Here is an 18,650-nt window from a genome sequence, read left to right as displayed (position 1 = left end):
AGAATGCAGTTTCAATCCATAGATAGCTGGCAATGGATGTTACTGCAGGAAAATGCAGGATTAAAATTGTCCTTGTGATAACATATGTGTGAATCTTTTTCTTTGACCTGAAATTTAAAATGCAACATGGTTTATAATCTTTGATTAAAATATACTAACAGTTCAAGGATTGACTTTATACATTCTAACAGTATAGCATTTTTAGCAAAAAGAATGTGAACCTTTAAGCAGCCTTATATTATGTGTAAGAGATTTTTCATGATTAAGCTTACAACATCAAATGCAAATACAGTTTTGAATGTTTCATTCATTTTAAAAAAATAGATGCTGACAATATGTGATTTTAAACTCCCTTTTAGTTAAAAGCCTCAGTAAGTCAGCTGTTGCTTAATATATAATCTGTGGTGGCTTTCTCTTTAAATGTGTTAAATCACTATTTTAAGAATGAATTCTACCTTTTAGGTCCTGTCTTCATTATTTACTAAATTCCCTTACTGAGGAAATCAAGTAAGGAGACTGGAATAAATCCATTCAGGACTTTAGTTTGGATTAGCTCATGTGTGAGTATAAAATCAGATGCAGTATAATTCTTGTAGCTTTCATTTATGTCATTTTTAAAAGTTATACCTTCTCTTTAAAGATTTTTTGTTTTAAAGAAAACCTGTAGGGGGAGTGAATAGAAAATATTGGGATTTTTGATTGGCACCTGGTTATTGTAATCCTCTTACGACGTTCAATAACTATTTACAAATGATAGAAGATTAGCCTCGGTTCTTACTCTCTTTATACATGTCCTTTTTTTTTTTTTTTTTTTAGGGGGGGCCAAACCACGTGGCTTTATTATACACTCGTGGACGAGGTTCTGGGGCCCCAAGAGCGGGGGCCCTGGAAGTCGCCCTATACATGTCCTTTTAAAGGCATGTGGTTGCCTGGTGAACAATGGCACTTTAGGGCTTCCTGGAAAAATACCAAATCTTAAACAGTGGTGAAATCTTGAGAAGCACGTGAATTAAAATGGTCCTCAATTTGAAAATGACATTCAACCCACCTTCCTTTTCATCTTTCTCACTCCACCAAGACTTACTGCATAGTCATCAACTGATGGGCTATCTTTAATAACTAGTCAGAATTTGCTTTCTTGATAAATTCTAAGACATTGCCTCGTTCTGAACATGAGCCTGTCAGTAAAGCTTCTAAGCAAGAAATCTTAATATTGTTTTTCCATCTTCAGATTGTCCTTTTTGAACGCAGTGGCATGTTTTGCTAATTTATATTCAACCAACAAAGTTGAAATATGACTGTACTTGGTAACTTGTCTTTCCAGTGGTGCTGTGTAATGGGTTAAGCATTAGGGGCGGGGCGACCAGGGTGAAGTGTGATAAGCATTATCTTTCCATAGTTCTGGTGAAGAGTGAAAAGACAGGAAGAGGTTACTATGGGATAACACGCGAAAGAGCTTAGATTCACCCCCACATATGGTAACTTTTGTCATGACAAAGTGTCACGATTCTCATCACTATTCACGAACAAAATAATTCCCCCCCTCACCTGTGTATGTTGGTTTAGAGTGGTCTGCTAGGATGCCAGCGACGTGAGTAGAAGGGCTGGGCATCTGCCTCCTTTGCGTGTCGGGCCCTGTTCTCGGTGCCAGCTGTGCACAGAAGCGAGCAAAAGGGTGACGGGGAGCAACACCCTTTAATTCGCTTATGCATTCCCTGGGCGGTGGTGCAGAGCCGGCTCTTTAGAGCCCTGGCGCTGGAGCCTCTAGCGAGGGTAATGGACTTTGCATTCCCAGACTGAAGCGGGCGGGAGCCCGAAGGCTCGGCGCTGGCGCGCAGTGTCGCCAAGTGTCGCCAAATGTCGCGAGGCGCCTTCGCACTGGGCAGGCGGTTTGGGGGCGCGCGGGGCGCCGGGCTCCGGGCTCGCCCCCGCCTCTCCGGGCAGGCGCGCCTATGGCGTTTCTCGGGTGACGCTGCCCGCACCGACTCTCCCGGGCGGAGAAACACCTATGAACCCTTCGGCGACCTACCTCGCCGTGCGCCAGGTGAGCGGCCGCCCCGGGCCCGCCCACTGCTCCCACCCGGCGCGTCTGGAAGGACGGCGCACGGTGGCCAGAATCCAGGTTGCCTGGAAAGAACGGTTTCTGCGTAAAATTTAAAACAGCACGCAGTACACAGGGTAAAAACGGCGTCACGTCCGTTTCCTTAACCTGATAGAAACTGGTTATTCACCCCAGGCTAAAGAGTACCAGGTGCTCACTTTTTAAGGATGACGATTGGCATTTGTAGAGCTGCTTTGCTGTACACCTGGTCTGATGTCCTTAGTTTACTTAGCTTGGCGGGTGGAGGGACACGCTTATAACTCTGTTTTACCAACAAGTCTTGAAAGTGAACTTGCCCAGGATTTGCACTTATCAGTATGTAACAAGATGAACTCTTTGTACTCTTGGCTTATTGCTTGTTTTCCTGTAGTAGAAAATATGCTCCTTGCCTGGTGTGCTCATAACTGAATCCCAAGCCACTGCTGCTCAGTAAATATTTGTTGAATAAATGAATGAATGGCTAACCAAGGACTGGAATTTAAGTCTTGTGACTTGGAACCCCTTGACTCCAAATTCCATTTTCTGTGTTTAGTTACTAGTAAGTAACTAATTCATTCATCATTCTTATTTAGAAATCTCATTTTTAAAAAGCTGTAATGCTGTACATGAACCTCTGGAGAACTTTCAAGTACTGTCTCCAAGGTGGAACTCTTAAAGCAAAACTTTAGTTCTTTATTTCATAGATAGGGATGGTAGCATAATTGGAAACGTGGTTTATAGTCTTAGCAGTAGCTAATGTTTCTTGAGTGCTTGCTATGTGCCAGGCTTTGTGCTTAAGCACTTTACAGAGTTTATCTTGCTTTATCTACGTGACTCTAAGAAGTTAAAGTGCTGTTGTTACTGTCTGACAGGTGAGGAAACCAAGGCTTAGTAGAGAAGTAACTTGCCCAAAGGTTATTTATATAGCCACCTGGGTCAGACCAAATTCAGGGCACTAGACTTTAAAACGACATGTGCTTAAAAGGGATTATTGTAGATGATGTTGTTAGGTGTAAACATAGCATTATGGTTATATAAGAAGTGTTTATTTTTAGGGATGCTTACTGAAGTATGTAAGGGTGAAATGAAATCTTTTATCAATAACAGGCTGGGCACGGTAGCTCACACCTGTAATCCTAGCACTCTGGGAGGCCGAGGTGGGTGGATTGCTTGAGGTCAGGAGTTCGAAACCAGCCTGAGCAAGAGCGAGACCCCATCTCTACTAAAAAAATAGAAACAAATTAGCTGGACAACTAAAAAAAAAGTATATATATATATTATATATATAACATATATATTATATATTATAGATTATATTCTATAATATAATATATTATATATAATATATATATAAATAAATTAGCCGGGCATGGTGGCGCATGCCTGTAGTCCCAACTATTCGAGAGGCTGAGGCAGTAGGATTGCTTGAGCCCAGGAGTTTGAGGTTGCTGTGAGCTAGGCTGATGCCATGGCAGTCACTCTAGCTTAGGCAACAAAGCAAGACTCTGTCTCAAAAAAAAAAAAAAGAAAGAAGAAGAAAAAATAAGATAAAAAAAAAAAAAGAAATCTTTTATCAATAACAAAAAGAAAAAGGAAAATTGAAACATGTTACAAAATCTTGATAATGATAGAACCTAGGTATTGAGTATATGGGAGTCTATTGTACTATTATCTTTTGTGTATGTGTGCAAAATTTCCTTCCAAAACTTGATTTTTAATTAGGTATGTTGAGTTTGGACCAGCGACAATATTAAATTGTCCTTGGTAGATTGAGTGTCTATGGATGTCTCTGATGTTGTGGTTATAATAAATATTTAACACTGTGGAACTTCATTCTCTTTTTGTAGACTAAAATGTATTTACATTTAAACTGTAACCGCTTCATGTTTACCTTCACTTGTTTATTCCGCAGTTGCTGGGGCAAGGTGGTGGAGGAAAGGATTCTCCTGGAAGATTCCAGGGAAGGAATGACAGCAAAGGGGGAAAAAGTGCAGAAATGGGCTTATTTGTGGTTTTAGAAACAGTCCCACTTTTTCTGTGTGGTGTGTGAGGCATGACAGAAAATAATAGAGAGGCAGAGTGCCTGGCAGGTTTGAACTTGAACTTGGTTCTTAAGTACACATAATTTTGATACCATGTTTTTAATAATAAAACTTGTAAATAATATTAACTATAAAACTTAATTTAAGAATTGGCACTGAAGGGAGGAATGATTATTTGGAAAATATACCTTGGCTGATTTATGTTATTGATTAGTTTTGTTCCGATGTAAACTCACTTTCTGTGTTTAGAACATCGGTTCAGACATTGAGATTTCCACTATTGAGAAACAACGGAAGGAGCTGCAGTTGCTCATTGGAGAATTGAAAGACCGAGATAAAGAGCTCAATGATATGGTCGCAGTGCACCAGAGACAGCTTCTTTCATGGGAAGAGGATCGGCAGAAAGTGTTGACTTTGGAAGAACGTTGCAGCAAATTAGAAGGTCAGAAATACATTTGGCAACATCTGTTATGCACTTCTGTATGTGCTAACACGTGGAAAGGGTTCAGGGGGAAGGAAGGTAGAGAAGAAATGAAGGAAACAGTCCCTGCCGTCATGGAGTTTAGTCTCATTGCCAATAGGAGGACTTTATGAACAGCCGAAAACACACACACACAAATAATGAAGGGCAAATATAGCAAGAGTGCTGGGTGGGAGCCCCAGTTCATACGGAGTGAGCATCAAGGGTGGATTTGAAGGAAGTTTTGAACAAGAATATGAATAAGGATGGGATGACCAGCCATTTCTTTTGAACTGCCTTGAAAATTTTAAAGTTCTGATATTGAACTTGATCTTTTTTTATTTTGAATTTTTGTTTACTTAATTTTTTTTAGAGACAAAGTCTCACTCTGTTGCCCAGGCTAGAGTGCAGTGGCATGATCATAGCTCACTGCAACCTCAAACTCCTGCTTCAGCCTCCTGAGTAGCTGGGGACTACAGGTGTGCACCAACACACCAGGCTCATTTTTCTAATTTTTTGTAGAAACAGGGTCTCACTATGTTGCCCAGGCTGGTCTCAAATTCCAGGCCTCAAATTAAGCTCTATTTTGGGGGGGATTCAGTCTTGGGTAGTAAAACTACAATAAAAAGCTAGGAAATGATTCCTGTAAGATCAGGGTGGGCATTGGGAAGGTGAAAATAGGATTGTGTTCAGGAAGTGACATCGAGGAGCTTCTGGTTGCTATCAGTTTTTTTGTTTTGTTTTTTTTAGAGACAGAGTCTCAATCTGTTGCCCAGGCTAGAGTGCCTATATTTTTAGTTGTCCATCTAATTTCTTTCTACTTTTAATAGAGACGAGGTCTCATGCTTGCTCAGGCTGGGCTTGAACTCCTGAGCTCAAACGATCCGCCCACCTCAGCCTCCCAGAGTGCTAGGATCATAGGCGTGAGCCACCGCACCCAGCCAGTTTTATTTCTTGACTAGATACAGTACTGTGCATTTCACCCCCCCACACACACACACACAAGAATTTTCCTTTAAAAAAAAGTCTTTAGCACACTTTTACTTTTTTACTTTTTAAGCACCGATTTTGAAAATAATGCATTTTAAGCTCCAGATCTGACCACAAATAAGTTATTGAATTTCCCTCAGGCGAACTACAGAAAAGAACAGAAATAATTAGGTCCCTCATGAAGAAGGTAAAAATCCTTGAATCCAATCAGATCGAATGCCAGACATCTCTTCAGAAGACTCAATTGCAGCTTCAGGAAATGGTTCAAAGGGCAACACATTCTTCTCTACTTGCTGAAGACCTGGAGGTTGGGTTTATTTTTGATAAGCTTCACTAGTCCAAATGCTGTTTGTGTTTCAATTATTGAAAAATTAGATTTAAATGTTTCGTTAAAAATGCACCTGGTGTATGTGTGAAAGTATATACATCCATCCACAATGGCAGTTTTGTATTCATCCTGCAGTTTTGGTCAGCTGCACAGCACTTTGCTGTCTTGGAGATCAAGCTGCAATTCAACCCTTTGTAACTATTATGCCATTGGGTTAGTAGCATCGACCAGTTAATCAACAATGGGTTATTTTAGAAAGCCTTTCTCAAAGGCTGGGATGAGTATCATCAAGTTTTGGTAGCTTCAAATTATGTTTCCTAAATTATTATGTCTTATCTGATGTGATAATCATGTCTACACCATGTTGGTGGCATATTGGGTATAAAGTCTGTAAGACTGATTTTTCAGTTTTTTGTTCTAACCAGTCAGACATCACATAGTTTCAGCTTGTGCCTTATGAGAGGTACAGAGAGAAAACCAGCCTATTTTTTTGTTCTATCCTTCATATTCTTGTTACATAATGATATTCAGTATAGGTCTCGGTAATGTAATGGATCTTTTTTTTTTTTCCCCTGAAACGGAGTCTCACTCTGTTGCCTAGGCTAGAGTGCCGTGTAGCTCACAGCAACCTCAAACTCCTAGGCTCAAGCAATCCTCCTGTCTCAGCCTCCCAAGTAGCTGGGACTACAGGCATACACCACTATGCCCGGCTAATTTTTTCTATCTATTTTTAGTTGGCCAATTAATTTCTTTCTATTTTTAGTAGAGACGGGGGTCTCACTCTTGCTCAGGCTGGTTTCGAACTCCTGACCTCGAGCAATCCGCCCGCCTCAGCCTCCCAGAGTGCTAGGATTACAGGCATGAGCCACCTCGCCCAGTAATGAGTCTTAATAATTCATAATAAGATTGTAGATTTTATTTTAGGGTTTTTTTGTTGTTGTTAGAATACTATTCTGGATAGTTTCTAGCTATAAAATAAGGAAAAAAACCATTACAGAATCTGTTGATATGTTGGATGAAAAAATGGAAGATATCTTTATAATTACTGAACTTTATCTTTTAGAACAGTTTTGGGTTCACAGCAAAATTGAGCAGAAAGTAGGAGAGTTCCCACACCCCCTGTGTCCACACACACACACAGCCTTCCCCACTGTTCACATCCGGCACCAGGGTGGGGCGTTTGTTATAACTGATGAATCTTTACTGACACATCATTATCACCTGGTGTTTACAGTTTACATTAGGATTCATTCTTTGAGTTTTATATTCTATGAGGTTTCAACAAATGACATATATAATGACATATATCCACTATCGTAGTATGTACAAAATAGTTTCACTGTCCTAAAACTCCTCTGTGCTCCACCTGTCCTCTGCTTCCTGTCCGTTCCTCCCCATTCACCCCTGGTAACACTGATCTTTTTACCGTCTCCATGGTTTTTTGCCTTTTCCACACTGTCATGTAGTTGGAGTCATGCAGTAAATAGCCTTTTCACATGGACTTTTTTCACTTAGTAATATGCATTTAAGTTTCCTCCCGAAGGTTTCTTTTAAAAAGTCTGATTATTATTTTTTTTCCAGCTAGCAAATACATCATGTACACAGTAATTATATCAGATACAGTGCTTTGGTTTAAAAAAAAAAAAAAAAAAAAAACCAGCAACTGATAAGTGGGAGTACCTCATTGTGAAGTTCTTTCAACACAGAGTTTTTAAAAAATTCACCAATGCCACTGTATTTCAGCAAAGGAAATCTCTTACTAACCCAGTTCTCATTCATTCATTTTCTTCCTTCTTCCCAACCTAAAATTATACATAAAAGATACTGGAAATAGACATGTTTATGAGCATAACCAATATAATTCAGTAGAGCAAATATAAGTATTGAGAAGATGCTAGAAATCATGTAGAAATAGATATTTATATACTTTTTTTCTTTTTGACAGAAGGAAAGGAATTGTATTCCTTTTTTTTTTTTTTTTTTTTGAGACAGAGTCTCGGACTAGAGTGCCGTGGCATCAGCCTAGCTCACAGCAACCTCAAACTCTTAGGCTCAAGCGATCCTCCTGCCTCAGCCTCCCAAGTAGCTGGGATTACAGGCATGTGCCACCATGCCTGGCTAATTTTTTCTATATATTTTAGTTGGCCAATTAATTTTCTTTCTATTTTTAGTAGAGATGGGGTCTCACTCTTGCTCAGGCTGGTTTCAAACTCCTGACCTTGAGCAATCTGCCTGCCTCGGCCTCCCAAGAGTGCTAGGATTACAGGCATCAGCCACCGCGCCCGGCCTTGTATTCCTTTTTGATGATTGCTTTTTTAGGCTACTAGTTACTTAAAGAAAGTTAAACAAGGCAAAACAAAATAGAAGAGTGAAGATAGACTGTGGCTGGTGATAATAACGAAAGCTTTAAAAGGACTCAAGTAGTGCTGTGTGTGTCATTCCTTGCAGGCTAGAAATGAAACCCTGAGCAGCACATTAGTGGAACTTTCTGCTCAGGTAGGACAACTGCAAGCTCGAGAACAAGCTCTCACTACAATGATAAAGCTAAAGGTAATTAAAAACAATACCTCCCTTTGCCAGAGCACTTTGTAGTTAATATAGTCACATGCATTATTTCACCTAAGTTCCAGAGCATCCCAGAAATATAGAGCTACCAGTGTACATAGTACATAGAAAATGCTCTCGTTTTCTAAAATACTCGTTTTATAAATGAGGGACACAGGCTTAAAATGATGTTCCCAAGGCATTAAAAGAAGAGGCAGGTCTCCAGTTTGGGTCTTCTGTCTCCAAAGCCCATCCCATGGCCTTGGCATGCCATGGAATTAACAAATTTACTTGTTTTTTTTTTTTTTTTTTGGTCAGGTATCCATTATTAGGTCTCTTAAAGTTACTGGCAATTAGCTTGCTTGTTAACATTTTTTTTTCCTTTTTTAAAATAAATTTTTTTTCTTAATTTTTTTTTATTTGGGAAATATTATTTTTAAGGGAGAGTAAAACTGTTAGTCAAGCGGTTGATGTAGTCACCAGCATGCGCTGTGCAGTAATATACAGTCTCTTGGGCTATAACACATCGTCTTTGACGGTAACTAGGGGAATGATGTTGGTATAATGGGACACTCATGCTAATTCATATGTGATTTTTTTTCCCTAGCACATAATGTTTTGAAGTGATCAGGGGCAACCGTTCTTAAAATTAAAGAGAAAAATATTAAAATATACAATATTTTCTTTAGCAAAGTGGTGGCCAGTTCAGCAACTGCTATGGTTTCCATCAGAGCAGACTCTGGCAAAGCTGTGAGCACTAATGGAAATGCCACAAAGGCATTTCCCCCAAGTGAAAACAGTGGATTCGTGAAGAAGGCTGTGCTCGCAGATTTGGCGTTTTTATTTTGATGAAAATGGTTTCCATTTGAAGCACGTGCTTTTCAGGACATACTTATCAAAGGAGGAAGGAGAGCCCCAGGTTTAAGGCTGAGAGGGATTGACTGTGATGTGCTTCTACTGGCATTGGCCTAATTGCTCCTGTGCTTATTAACACTGTTATTTTTTGCTACTAGTCTGTCTGGGCACAAAGTTCCGTTGGTTTTTTAATGGCCTGCCCCCACCCTATTATTCTGTAAGCCTCCTAGCATGACATGTGCAGATGATGGGGTTTTTTAAGAATGCATATATGAGGCTGAGCGTGGTGGCTCACGCTTGTTATCCCAACACTTTGAGAGGCTAAGGTGGGGGGGATCGCTTGAAGCCAGGAGTTTGAGACCAGCCTGGGCAACATAGTGAGGCCCTGTCTCTACAAAAAATAGAAAAATTAGCCAGGTATGGTGGTGCATGCCTGTAGTCCCAGCTACTTGGGAGGCTTGAGCCCAGGAGTTCAAGGCTGCAGCGAACTACGATTGCACAACTGCACCCCAGCCTAGGCCAACAGAGCAGGACCCTGTTTTTTAAAGGAAAGAGGGAATGCATATACAATGCTGTAGCAGAAACGCTTACACTTCATTCAGCTGGGGTAAAACCTGTTAATAACAGTTATTCCAGGTGAGTGGGAGAGGGTTAGAACTTTTACTTACTACTTTTATACTTTTAGGTATTGTTTTAATTGATTTATAACAAGCAGATACCTTTTTTGTAATTAAAACAACCTCAGCAAATAAGAGATTCTAATGTGGTAAGTTTGGGAGGAGGTCTCAGAGCCTGTCACGTTAACAGGTGGAAAGAAGGGAGGAAATGGTGAGCCCTGGGGTTTACCTGGGATCCAGAGGACGACTTCCCCGCCAAGGGCTGCCAACTCTCCCTTTGCTCCTAGTTTCTCAGGTAATCAAATTGTCTGGTTCTGAACTTTCTGAGCGTCAGTAAGGTATCGTGGTTTAGTGCATAGTTTCTGTGGCCAGCCAGCTAGGGTCAAATGGCAGCTCCATCACTAACTAGTTTTGTAACCATGTGCAAGTAAAGTCACCTTTCTGTGTCTGTTGACTCATCTGTCACCTGGCAACAATAACAGTACCTACTTCATGGGGTTACTGTGAAGATTAAATAAGTTAATACATGACAAATGCTTGGAATGAAACCTGGCACACAATGGGAATTTAAGTGTAATCGTTTCTTACTGATTAGTTGGAATTTTAAAATCTAGGATAACCGTTTTCAAATTTGGTTTTTAGGACAAGGATATTATCGAGGCAGTCAATCACATTTCAGACTGCTCGGGGAAATTTAAACTGTTAGAGCACGCTTTACGTGATGCCAAGATGGTGGAGACTTGTATTGTGAAAGAAAAGCAGGATTATAAGCAGAAATTGAAGGCACTTAAGATTGAAGTCAATAAACTGAAAGGTAAGAAAGAGACATGCATGTAGGATCACAATATATTATCTCGGGAATACATAATACTGCCTTATTTGGCTTCACCTAACTTTATGTTTGAGAGTCAATAGGTCTGTTCCTGGCCTTGGGCCCTAACATGAAATATCCATTTCATTTATACAGAATTATGCTGCGATTTTTGGGTTACACGGTAGTAACAGAATTGGAGAAAACTGCGTAATACATCCTATTTTAAAATACTCCTGCCCTAGTTTAGGCAACTATACCGTTGCTTCCTGCTAACGCATGCTCTGTGACGGACAATAGCGGTGTCTGAGTGGCGTGCAGCCGGGGCGCTTATTAGACACGTGCATCTCGTCCATCTCGACGAGGCCAGGCGGAAGCAGGCTGATCTCCTTTGGGCCCTGCTGAGCTGCTCATGGGGGGCAGCTCTGCCTCACGGGTCTCTTCTTCCCTCCCCAGTGGGCTGGCCTGGGCTTTTCCCGCCTCGAGGGCGGAAGCTTCAGCAAAGACACGTGAGGACTCTAAGGTTTAGGCCTGGGCCTGACACCCTCACTTCTGTCCCGGTCTATTGGCTGAAGTGAGTCATGCGGCCGAACTCCAAGTCAAGCGGTGAAGGAAACGCACTCTGCTCCTCCTCTGTGGGGGGAACCGCAGAGCCGCGTGCAGAGATGAGGAATTGCTACTAACACCACAGTCTACCGGGGTGGCGTTTGGGTGTGTGTTTCGTTTTCGAAAATTCCTTTCGGGTTCTTCTTTTCTATTTTTGTTCTCATGGTAACTGCATGATTCACTTCTTTCTGAGTAATAGAATTCTTGAAGTTTTATAATGAAAGGAAGGCAAGGTATCTCAAATAAGTTAGTGCAGTATATTTGAATATGGATATAGGTAATGGTATAAAGATTTTAAATAGGCTGGGTGCTGTGGCTCACGCCTGTAATCCTAGCACTCTGGGAGGCCTAGGCGGGCGGATTGCTCGAGGTCAGTAGTTCAAAACCAACCTGAGCAAGAGCAAGACCCTGTCTCTACTATAAATAAAAAAAGAAATTAATTGGCCAACTAATATATATAGAAAAACTTAGCCGAGCATGGTGGCGCATGCCTGTAATCCCAGCTACTCGGGAGGCTGAGGCAGTAGGATTTCTTGAGCCCAGGAGTTTGAGGTTGCTGTGAGCTAGGCTGACACCCCGGCACTCACTGTAGCCTGGGGAACAAAGTGAGACTCTGTCTCAAAAAAAAAAAAAAAAGATTTTAAATAGTCTGCAAGGGTCTGGAGGTAGGGCCCCCTCTCTCCGACCGTTCCCCACTGTGGGGCAGCAGCAACTGCTGGACTGAGGGGCTATCATTTTGATCTTAAAACTGCACCCACAGTATCACATTGTACAAATGGTCATGGCATTGGACAAGAGGGCTGATTCCTCCTTAGAACAAGCCACCTTAGAAGCTGTGACAGAGCCACAGTCTGGGGAAGTCGTCCCACGTCTGTGCACCCTGGGACGCCTCGTGAGGCCGTGAGCTGCTCTCCTGGATGTATTCAAGCGAGGGACCAGCCTGGGAAGGATTCCCGGACTAAATCACCTTTTACATTTATTTCAATGAAAAGATTCTGAAATTATGAAATTTTATCTTGGCTGATTTAATTGAAGAGATTCAGCACTCTATAAAGTCCCGTCCTTATGATGCCTGACCTACGGTCACTCACAGCTCTCACCCCCATGCATAGCCTTGGCTAAAACTATAACCATAGTGTCAGCCTCTTGGTAGCAGTGAGACTCTTGTCTTCTCATGTTTGGATACACAGTTAATAACACAGCACCTGGCACACATGGTGGGTATTGGGTGTTTATTGAATGTTTATATGTACCTCGGTGAGATATTCAAGTAATAAGTCTGTTGTGTCAGTATTTATGTGTTATAAATATTTTATACATGCATATTTATTGAAAACATTTTTTTAAAAAAGACAAGCAGGATATTGGGTGGGAGCATGGAGAGTGAGACAGACAGACTCATTTGATTTGGTTAGACTGGGAAGGCTTCATTGAAGAGTTAACATTTGAGCTGGAACTTGAATGAGGGGGGACCCAGCCTTGTGAAGACCCAGGCCAAGTCCCTCTCAGGCAGGAGAGGCCGAGAATGCAAAAGCCCTAGCATGAGTTTTGAGGTTTCAACGTTCTGGGATATTTTCTCTGATATCAACTAATCTTTCAGTTCTCTGACACCAACAGGGTGTCCAGAACTTCAGTCCAATTTGTCGATCTCTGCTACCTGCAGTGAGTGTTGATCCCCTAAATTTTTTTTTTTTTTTTTTTTTTTTTTTTTGAGACAGAGTCTCGCTTTGTTGCCCAGGCTAGAGTGAGTGCCGTGGCGTCAGCCTAGCTCACAGCAACCTCAAACTCCTGGGCTCGAGTGATCCTTCTGCCTCAGCCTCCCGGGTAGCTGGGACTACAGGCATGCGCCACCATGCCCAGCTAATTTTTTTTTTTATATATATATCAGTTGGCCAATTAATTTCTTTCTATTTATAGTAGAGACGGGGTCTCGCTCTTGCTCAGGCTGGTTTTGAACTCCTGACCTTGAGCAATCCACCCGCCTCGGCCTCCCAAGAGCTAGGATTACAGGCGTGAGCCACAGCGCCCGGCCTGATCCCCTAAATTAAAAGGCTCAGTGTCCCACATTTGGGCCATAGATCCAACAGGACTTTCAGATTAATGGGAAGGGAGTGCTCGGACACGAGGGGTAGTCATAGTGTGTATTTTCCCACAAATTACTATTTATTTAAGGTCTTTTTTTTCCTTCTCTTGTGAAGAGGACCTCAGCGAAAAGACAACAGAAAACAACGAACAGCGAGAAGAGATCATTCGCCTCAAGCAGGAGAAAAGCTGCCTCCACGATGAATTGGTTTTCACTGGTAAAAATAGATGATCAATTTAAGTGATTGAATTGTTATGTGTTTGTCACCTAAACTTCCTATGATACTGCTATGACAGGGTCCAGGAATTGTGCCCCTCTCAAAATAGCTTTTTGTTTTTGTCTTTCAACACCCTGTAAGGGATCTGTGAGTTGCCAGGCAAGGAATGTTCATGTTGTCATTGTGCCTCCCAGGAACTATTTCCGCTTCTGAAAAATGAGGAGCCACACTCCCTTCCAGCCTGAGCGTGGAAGGGAGCCTTGAGATGCTTTAATTATAATCTCCTGTGATTAAAGACTGGGAGAAAGTGTGGCTTTCTACCACTAGATGTCACTATTTTCATTACTTCTAGGATTGCTGCATCTCCAAGTAATGATACCTCTTATATTACTAAAGATACATTTGTTGCTTTACATTTGAATTCAAACAACAATCCAAAGATCGGCATTTGTATGCCAGGCACCCTGCTACTTGTCCAGAAGCTCACATGCCTGCAGAGAGTGTCGTACTTTACAAATGTTATGAATTATGCCATGGGAGGTCGGAAGAAAGCATCAAGTTTATAGATATTTTAAATCTCCTTTGTTTGTTTGTTTGTTTTTTTTTTTTTTTTGAGACAGAGTCTCACTTTTGTTGCCCAGGCTAGAGTGAGTGCCGTGGCGTCAGCCTAGCTCACAGCAACCTCAAATTCCTGGGCTCAAGCAATCCTCCTGTCTCAGCCTCCCGAGTAGCTGGGACTACAGGCATGGACCACCATGCCCGGCTAATTTTTTTTTTTTTTTTTTGTATATATACTTTTAGTTGGCCAATTAATTTCTTTCTATTTATAGTAGAGACGGGGTCTCGCTCTTGCTCAGGCTGGTTTTGAACTACTGACCTTGAGCAATCCGCCCGCCTCAGCCTCCCAGAGTGCTAGGATTATAGGCGTGAGCCACTGTGCCCGGCCTCTCCTTTGTTTTTGATTTATCGTTTTTTACTCATGTTTACTATTATGTTACTAGGTAAAGTATAAAGAATTTATTAGCTAATACTATAATTTCATTTTGTGAAATAATTTTTATATAATTTCCTAAGCTGATTCCTAAACATCTTTTCTACTGAAGACAATATCATGCCATTGTTTGAAAACAGTTTTTGTATGTGTTATTAATAATTATAAAAGGAATTAAGTCTGGGAGGCCAGGGTGGGTGGATCGCTCAAGGTCAGGAGTTCGAAACCAGCCTGAGCAAGAGCGAGACCCCCGTCTCTACTAAAAATAGAAAGAAATTAATTGGCCAACTAAAAATATATAGAAAAAATTAGCCGGGCATGGTGGCACATGCCTGTAGTCCCAGCTACCCAGGAGGCTGAGGCAGGAGGATTGCTTGAGCCCAGGAGTCTGAGGTTACTGTGAGCTAGGCTGACACTATGGCACTCGAGCCCAGGCAAGACAATGATACTGTCTCAAAAACAAAAACAAGACAAAACAAAAGAAACTTTTTTGCCTTTTGTTGAAGATTAAGTTCTTCACATAGACAGAGAGTTGGTTTGTTTGTATATATTGCTTATAAGGAGTTTGCAAACTGAACGATGGTGAGGCCTCCTGCCACTGTGTGTCTTGCCTCAGGTCTCCCAGGCAGTAAAAGGCAGAGCCTTGACCGGAATTCGGCAGGTTCCAGACTCCCAGTGCACTTTCTGCAGCTCTCATGCAGGCTGCTTCCGCAGGCCGACGTCAGCAGAGTCCCTTACCTCTTAGTGTTCTGTGACCAGCTTGTGAAAATAGGCAGACTCCACTGTGATCTCTCAGCCAATCCCAGCCACACAGAAAGCTGTCGGAACTTGAGAAGCTTTTACAGTGGGACTGCCTCTTCTCCAACAGTAGGTTATTCTCCAATCAGACATTAAGGCAATATTCACATGTATTTAAAATTACTTTGAGGGCCAGATAAAGGGCTTTTGCTCTGGGGCCACACTGTATCCAAAAACAAGTGTCTTTATTTATTTATTTATTTATTTATTTATTTATTTATTTATTTATTTTTTGAGACAGAGTCTCACTTTGTTGCCCAGGCTAGAGTGAGTGCCATGGTGTCAGCCTAGCTCACAGCAACCTCAAACTCCTGGGCTCAAGCGATCCTTCTGCCTCAGCCTCCTGAGTAGCTGGGACTACAGGCATGCGCCACCATGCCTGGCTAATTTTTTCTCTATATATTGGTTGGCCAATTAATTTCTTTCTATTTATAGTAGAGACAGGGGGTCTCGCTCTTGCTCAGGCTGGTTTCGAACTCCTGACCTTGAGCTAGCCACCCACCTCAGCCTCCCAGAGTGCTAGGATTACAGGCGTGAGCCACCTCGCTCGGCCATAAACAAGTGTCTTTAAACGTCAGGAATACTCCCAGCCTGTGAAGATCCTGCCACTGTGAGAGGCCTGTGAAACTGAGACCAGCTGAGGGCCAGATGTCCTGTGGGCACCCCTTCCCAAGTCAAAAAGTCGGGGCTTCCTTTTTTATTTATTTCCTTGTGTACATAATTGAATTCACATAAACTAAATGCAGCTCTACCTCAATTGTGCAAGTCTACCATTATTTATGTGGTTTTGTTAAAGTGTTGACTTGCCTAATGCAAAGAAAGAAATTAAGAATTGAGTAGAGAAAACTTACTGAACCTGGCACAGTGGCATTCACTGTGCTTTTCTCAAGGTTCTCAATTTTGTGCGCAAGGGTTACCTTTAGAAGTAAGATGATGCTACAGACCTGCCCTGGCAAGGCCTGAGCACTAATCGTGTTGGGGGCGGGGTTCGCACAGATCGCTTCCCACTGTTTCCGTGCCTCGGTGTCCCGAGAGCGCCAGCACATGCTGGCGGAGTGGCTGTCTGGGTGGAGCTGACGTCCACAGGCAAGCACACGCCTCTGCCCTTAGATGTTCTTTTTTTTTTTTTTTTTGAGACAGAGTCTTGCTTTGTTGCCCAGGCTAGAGTGAGTGCCATGGCGTCAGCCTAGCTCACAGCAACCTCAAACTCCTGGGCTCAAGCAATCCTGCTTCCTCAGCCTCCCGAGTAGCTGGGACTACAGGCATGTGCCACCGTGCCCGGCTGATTTTTTTTTCTATATATCTTTAGTTGGCCAATTAATTTCTTTCTATTTTTAGTAGAGACGGGGTCTTGCTCTTGCTCAGGCTTTCCTCGAACTCCTGACCTTGAGCGATCTTCCTGTCTAGGCCTCGCAGAGTGCTAGGATTACAGGCACTGCTCCCGGAGAAAAGAGTTAAAAACTAAAGTACTATATTATTATGTACAGAAATGTAGGAATCACCCTCATCCTATCTCCCAAAAAAGAAAAATAAATGTCTTTAATCTTCCCATCTAAAAATAACTTCTTAATACTTTGGGATACTTGCTCTCAGATTTTTCCTGTGCGTATGTGCATACAGATACACATGTAATTTTGAATCCTTTTTTGACTTAGCTTTATATTGTGAGCATTTTCCCATTTGATGAAGGATCTAGTGAGAATCACAGGTTAAAGCTCTTCCCAGTAGGTAAGCCATGCTGCTATTTTGAAGTTCAGGAACAACAACAACAACAAAAACCTGTTAGTTGAGCATTAAATTGTTAGAAAGGGAGAGGTTTGTGTTGATCTGGCTGATGAAGAATGTTTTAATAATATCTGTTCTCAAACAGTAGAGAGAGAAAAGAGGAAAGATGAGCTGCTTGATATTGCAAAGTCAAAGCAAGACCGTACAAATTCAGAACTTCATAACCTGAGACAGGTATGTCCTCACTTCCCTTCTCTCAGTGTTGGGTGGGAGGTATTTATAAACAAATAACGGACTAGGAAGAACATGTGCCTGTTGATTCTGCTTTTGGAATCCTAACTGCATTAGACGTATGTCACGTTTAGCTTAGCAGGCATGGTCTTGCTCTTGGTCCTTCAAGGTCAGGAGACTGGCTATCCTCGTAAATCTTTGTGCTGACATTGGGAAAACAAAAGCAGACATGCTTGGCAGGTTTCCCTTACAACTATCTGATCTGTTACAGGGTTTGAAAGTGCCCAGTTGTTCGCTCAGTTTAGTTTTGTTCCGACATTTCATACTGATTTATCAATATCTATGGCAGATTTACGTAAAACAACAGAGTGATCTGCAGTTTCTTAATTTCAACGTGGAAAACTCTCAGGAATTAATACAATTGTATGACTCAAGGATGGAGGAACCAAAGGCCCTGGAATGCAGGTAATCTTAGCACGGTGCCATCAACATGGTCTTGCATTTTATCCCATTATTTGATCAGTGTTTATTCCTTACTCGCCGTGGGCCTGCACTTAGCACTGTTCACCATAGAGTAGGAAATAAATGTCAGTGAGCTAATAATTATCGTCGTAATTCTGGGTTACGGTGAGACCCGAGATCTGAGAATTTGGGGCATGATCCTAATGTAGCCACTTGGCAAAAGTAAATCCGTTAAGCCTGACACGCGTCTGTGGGGCGGGAGGCTTCGGGCTAGAGTAGAAACTGCAGGGGTGACTCAGTCATCCATCCGCTCAGCACTCGCAGCGTCCAGGCGAGGGCTGGGAACGCGGGATGTAAAGGCATGTTGGACGTGGTACTTGTCTGAAAGAAATGATGCCGAAGGGTGGCATCAGCAGCCGCAGCAGACACTCAGCCAGCTGAGGGCGATCTGCGATCCCAACTCGATTTTCCTGTTTTCCTTGTTAACAGGAAACGTCTTCCCTTACCTATAATAAGCAGTGTAGGAATTAAACTCGTTTCTGGTTTTTTTTTTTTTTTTTTTTTTTTTTTCTTTTGAGACAGAGTCTCACTCTGTTGCCCTGGCTATAGTGCTGTGGGGTCAGCTTCTGCCTCAGCCTCCTGAGTAGCTGGGACTACAGGCACACACCACCATGCCTGGCTAATTTTTTCTGTATATATTAGTTGGCCAATTAATTTGTTTCTATGTTTAGTAGAGATGGGGGTCTCACTCTTGCTCAGGCTGCTTTCGAACTCCTAACCTTGAGTGATCGACCCACCTCAGCCTCCCAG

The 18,650-nt window shown here is 42.1% G+C and overlaps 1 protein-coding gene across 1 annotated transcript in view; it reads left to right on the top strand.

Moving 5' to 3' along the window:
• The first annotated feature begins 1,861 nt into the window (after positions 1 to 1,861).
• Positions 1,862 to 18,650, top strand: part of CCDC62 (coiled-coil domain containing 62) — a 33,975-nt gene continuing 17,186 nt past the window's right edge. Inside the window, exons 1-8 of the mRNA XM_075996512.1 lie at positions 1,862 to 2,044; positions 4,372 to 4,564; positions 5,713 to 5,879; positions 8,349 to 8,450; positions 10,559 to 10,730; positions 13,532 to 13,633; positions 17,293 to 17,381; positions 17,728 to 17,843. Coding sequence (XP_075852627.1) covers positions 2,009 to 2,044; positions 4,372 to 4,564; positions 5,713 to 5,879; positions 8,349 to 8,450; positions 10,559 to 10,730; positions 13,532 to 13,633; positions 17,293 to 17,381; positions 17,728 to 17,843 — 977 coding nt within the window. The 5' untranslated portion in view covers positions 1,862 to 2,008. The remainder of the gene's footprint in view (positions 2,045 to 4,371; positions 4,565 to 5,712; positions 5,880 to 8,348; positions 8,451 to 10,558; positions 10,731 to 13,531; positions 13,634 to 17,292; positions 17,382 to 17,727; positions 17,844 to 18,650) is intronic.

The sequence above is a fragment of the Microcebus murinus genome, chromosome 22 (genome assembly GCF_040939455.1).
Source record: "Microcebus murinus isolate Inina chromosome 22, M.murinus_Inina_mat1.0, whole genome shotgun sequence".
In the NCBI taxonomy this organism is placed as follows: Eukaryota; Metazoa; Chordata; class Mammalia; order Primates; family Cheirogaleidae; genus Microcebus; species Microcebus murinus.
The sequence above is the reverse complement of the archived record's forward strand: the minus strand, read 5'-3'. Positions and strand labels throughout refer to the sequence as shown.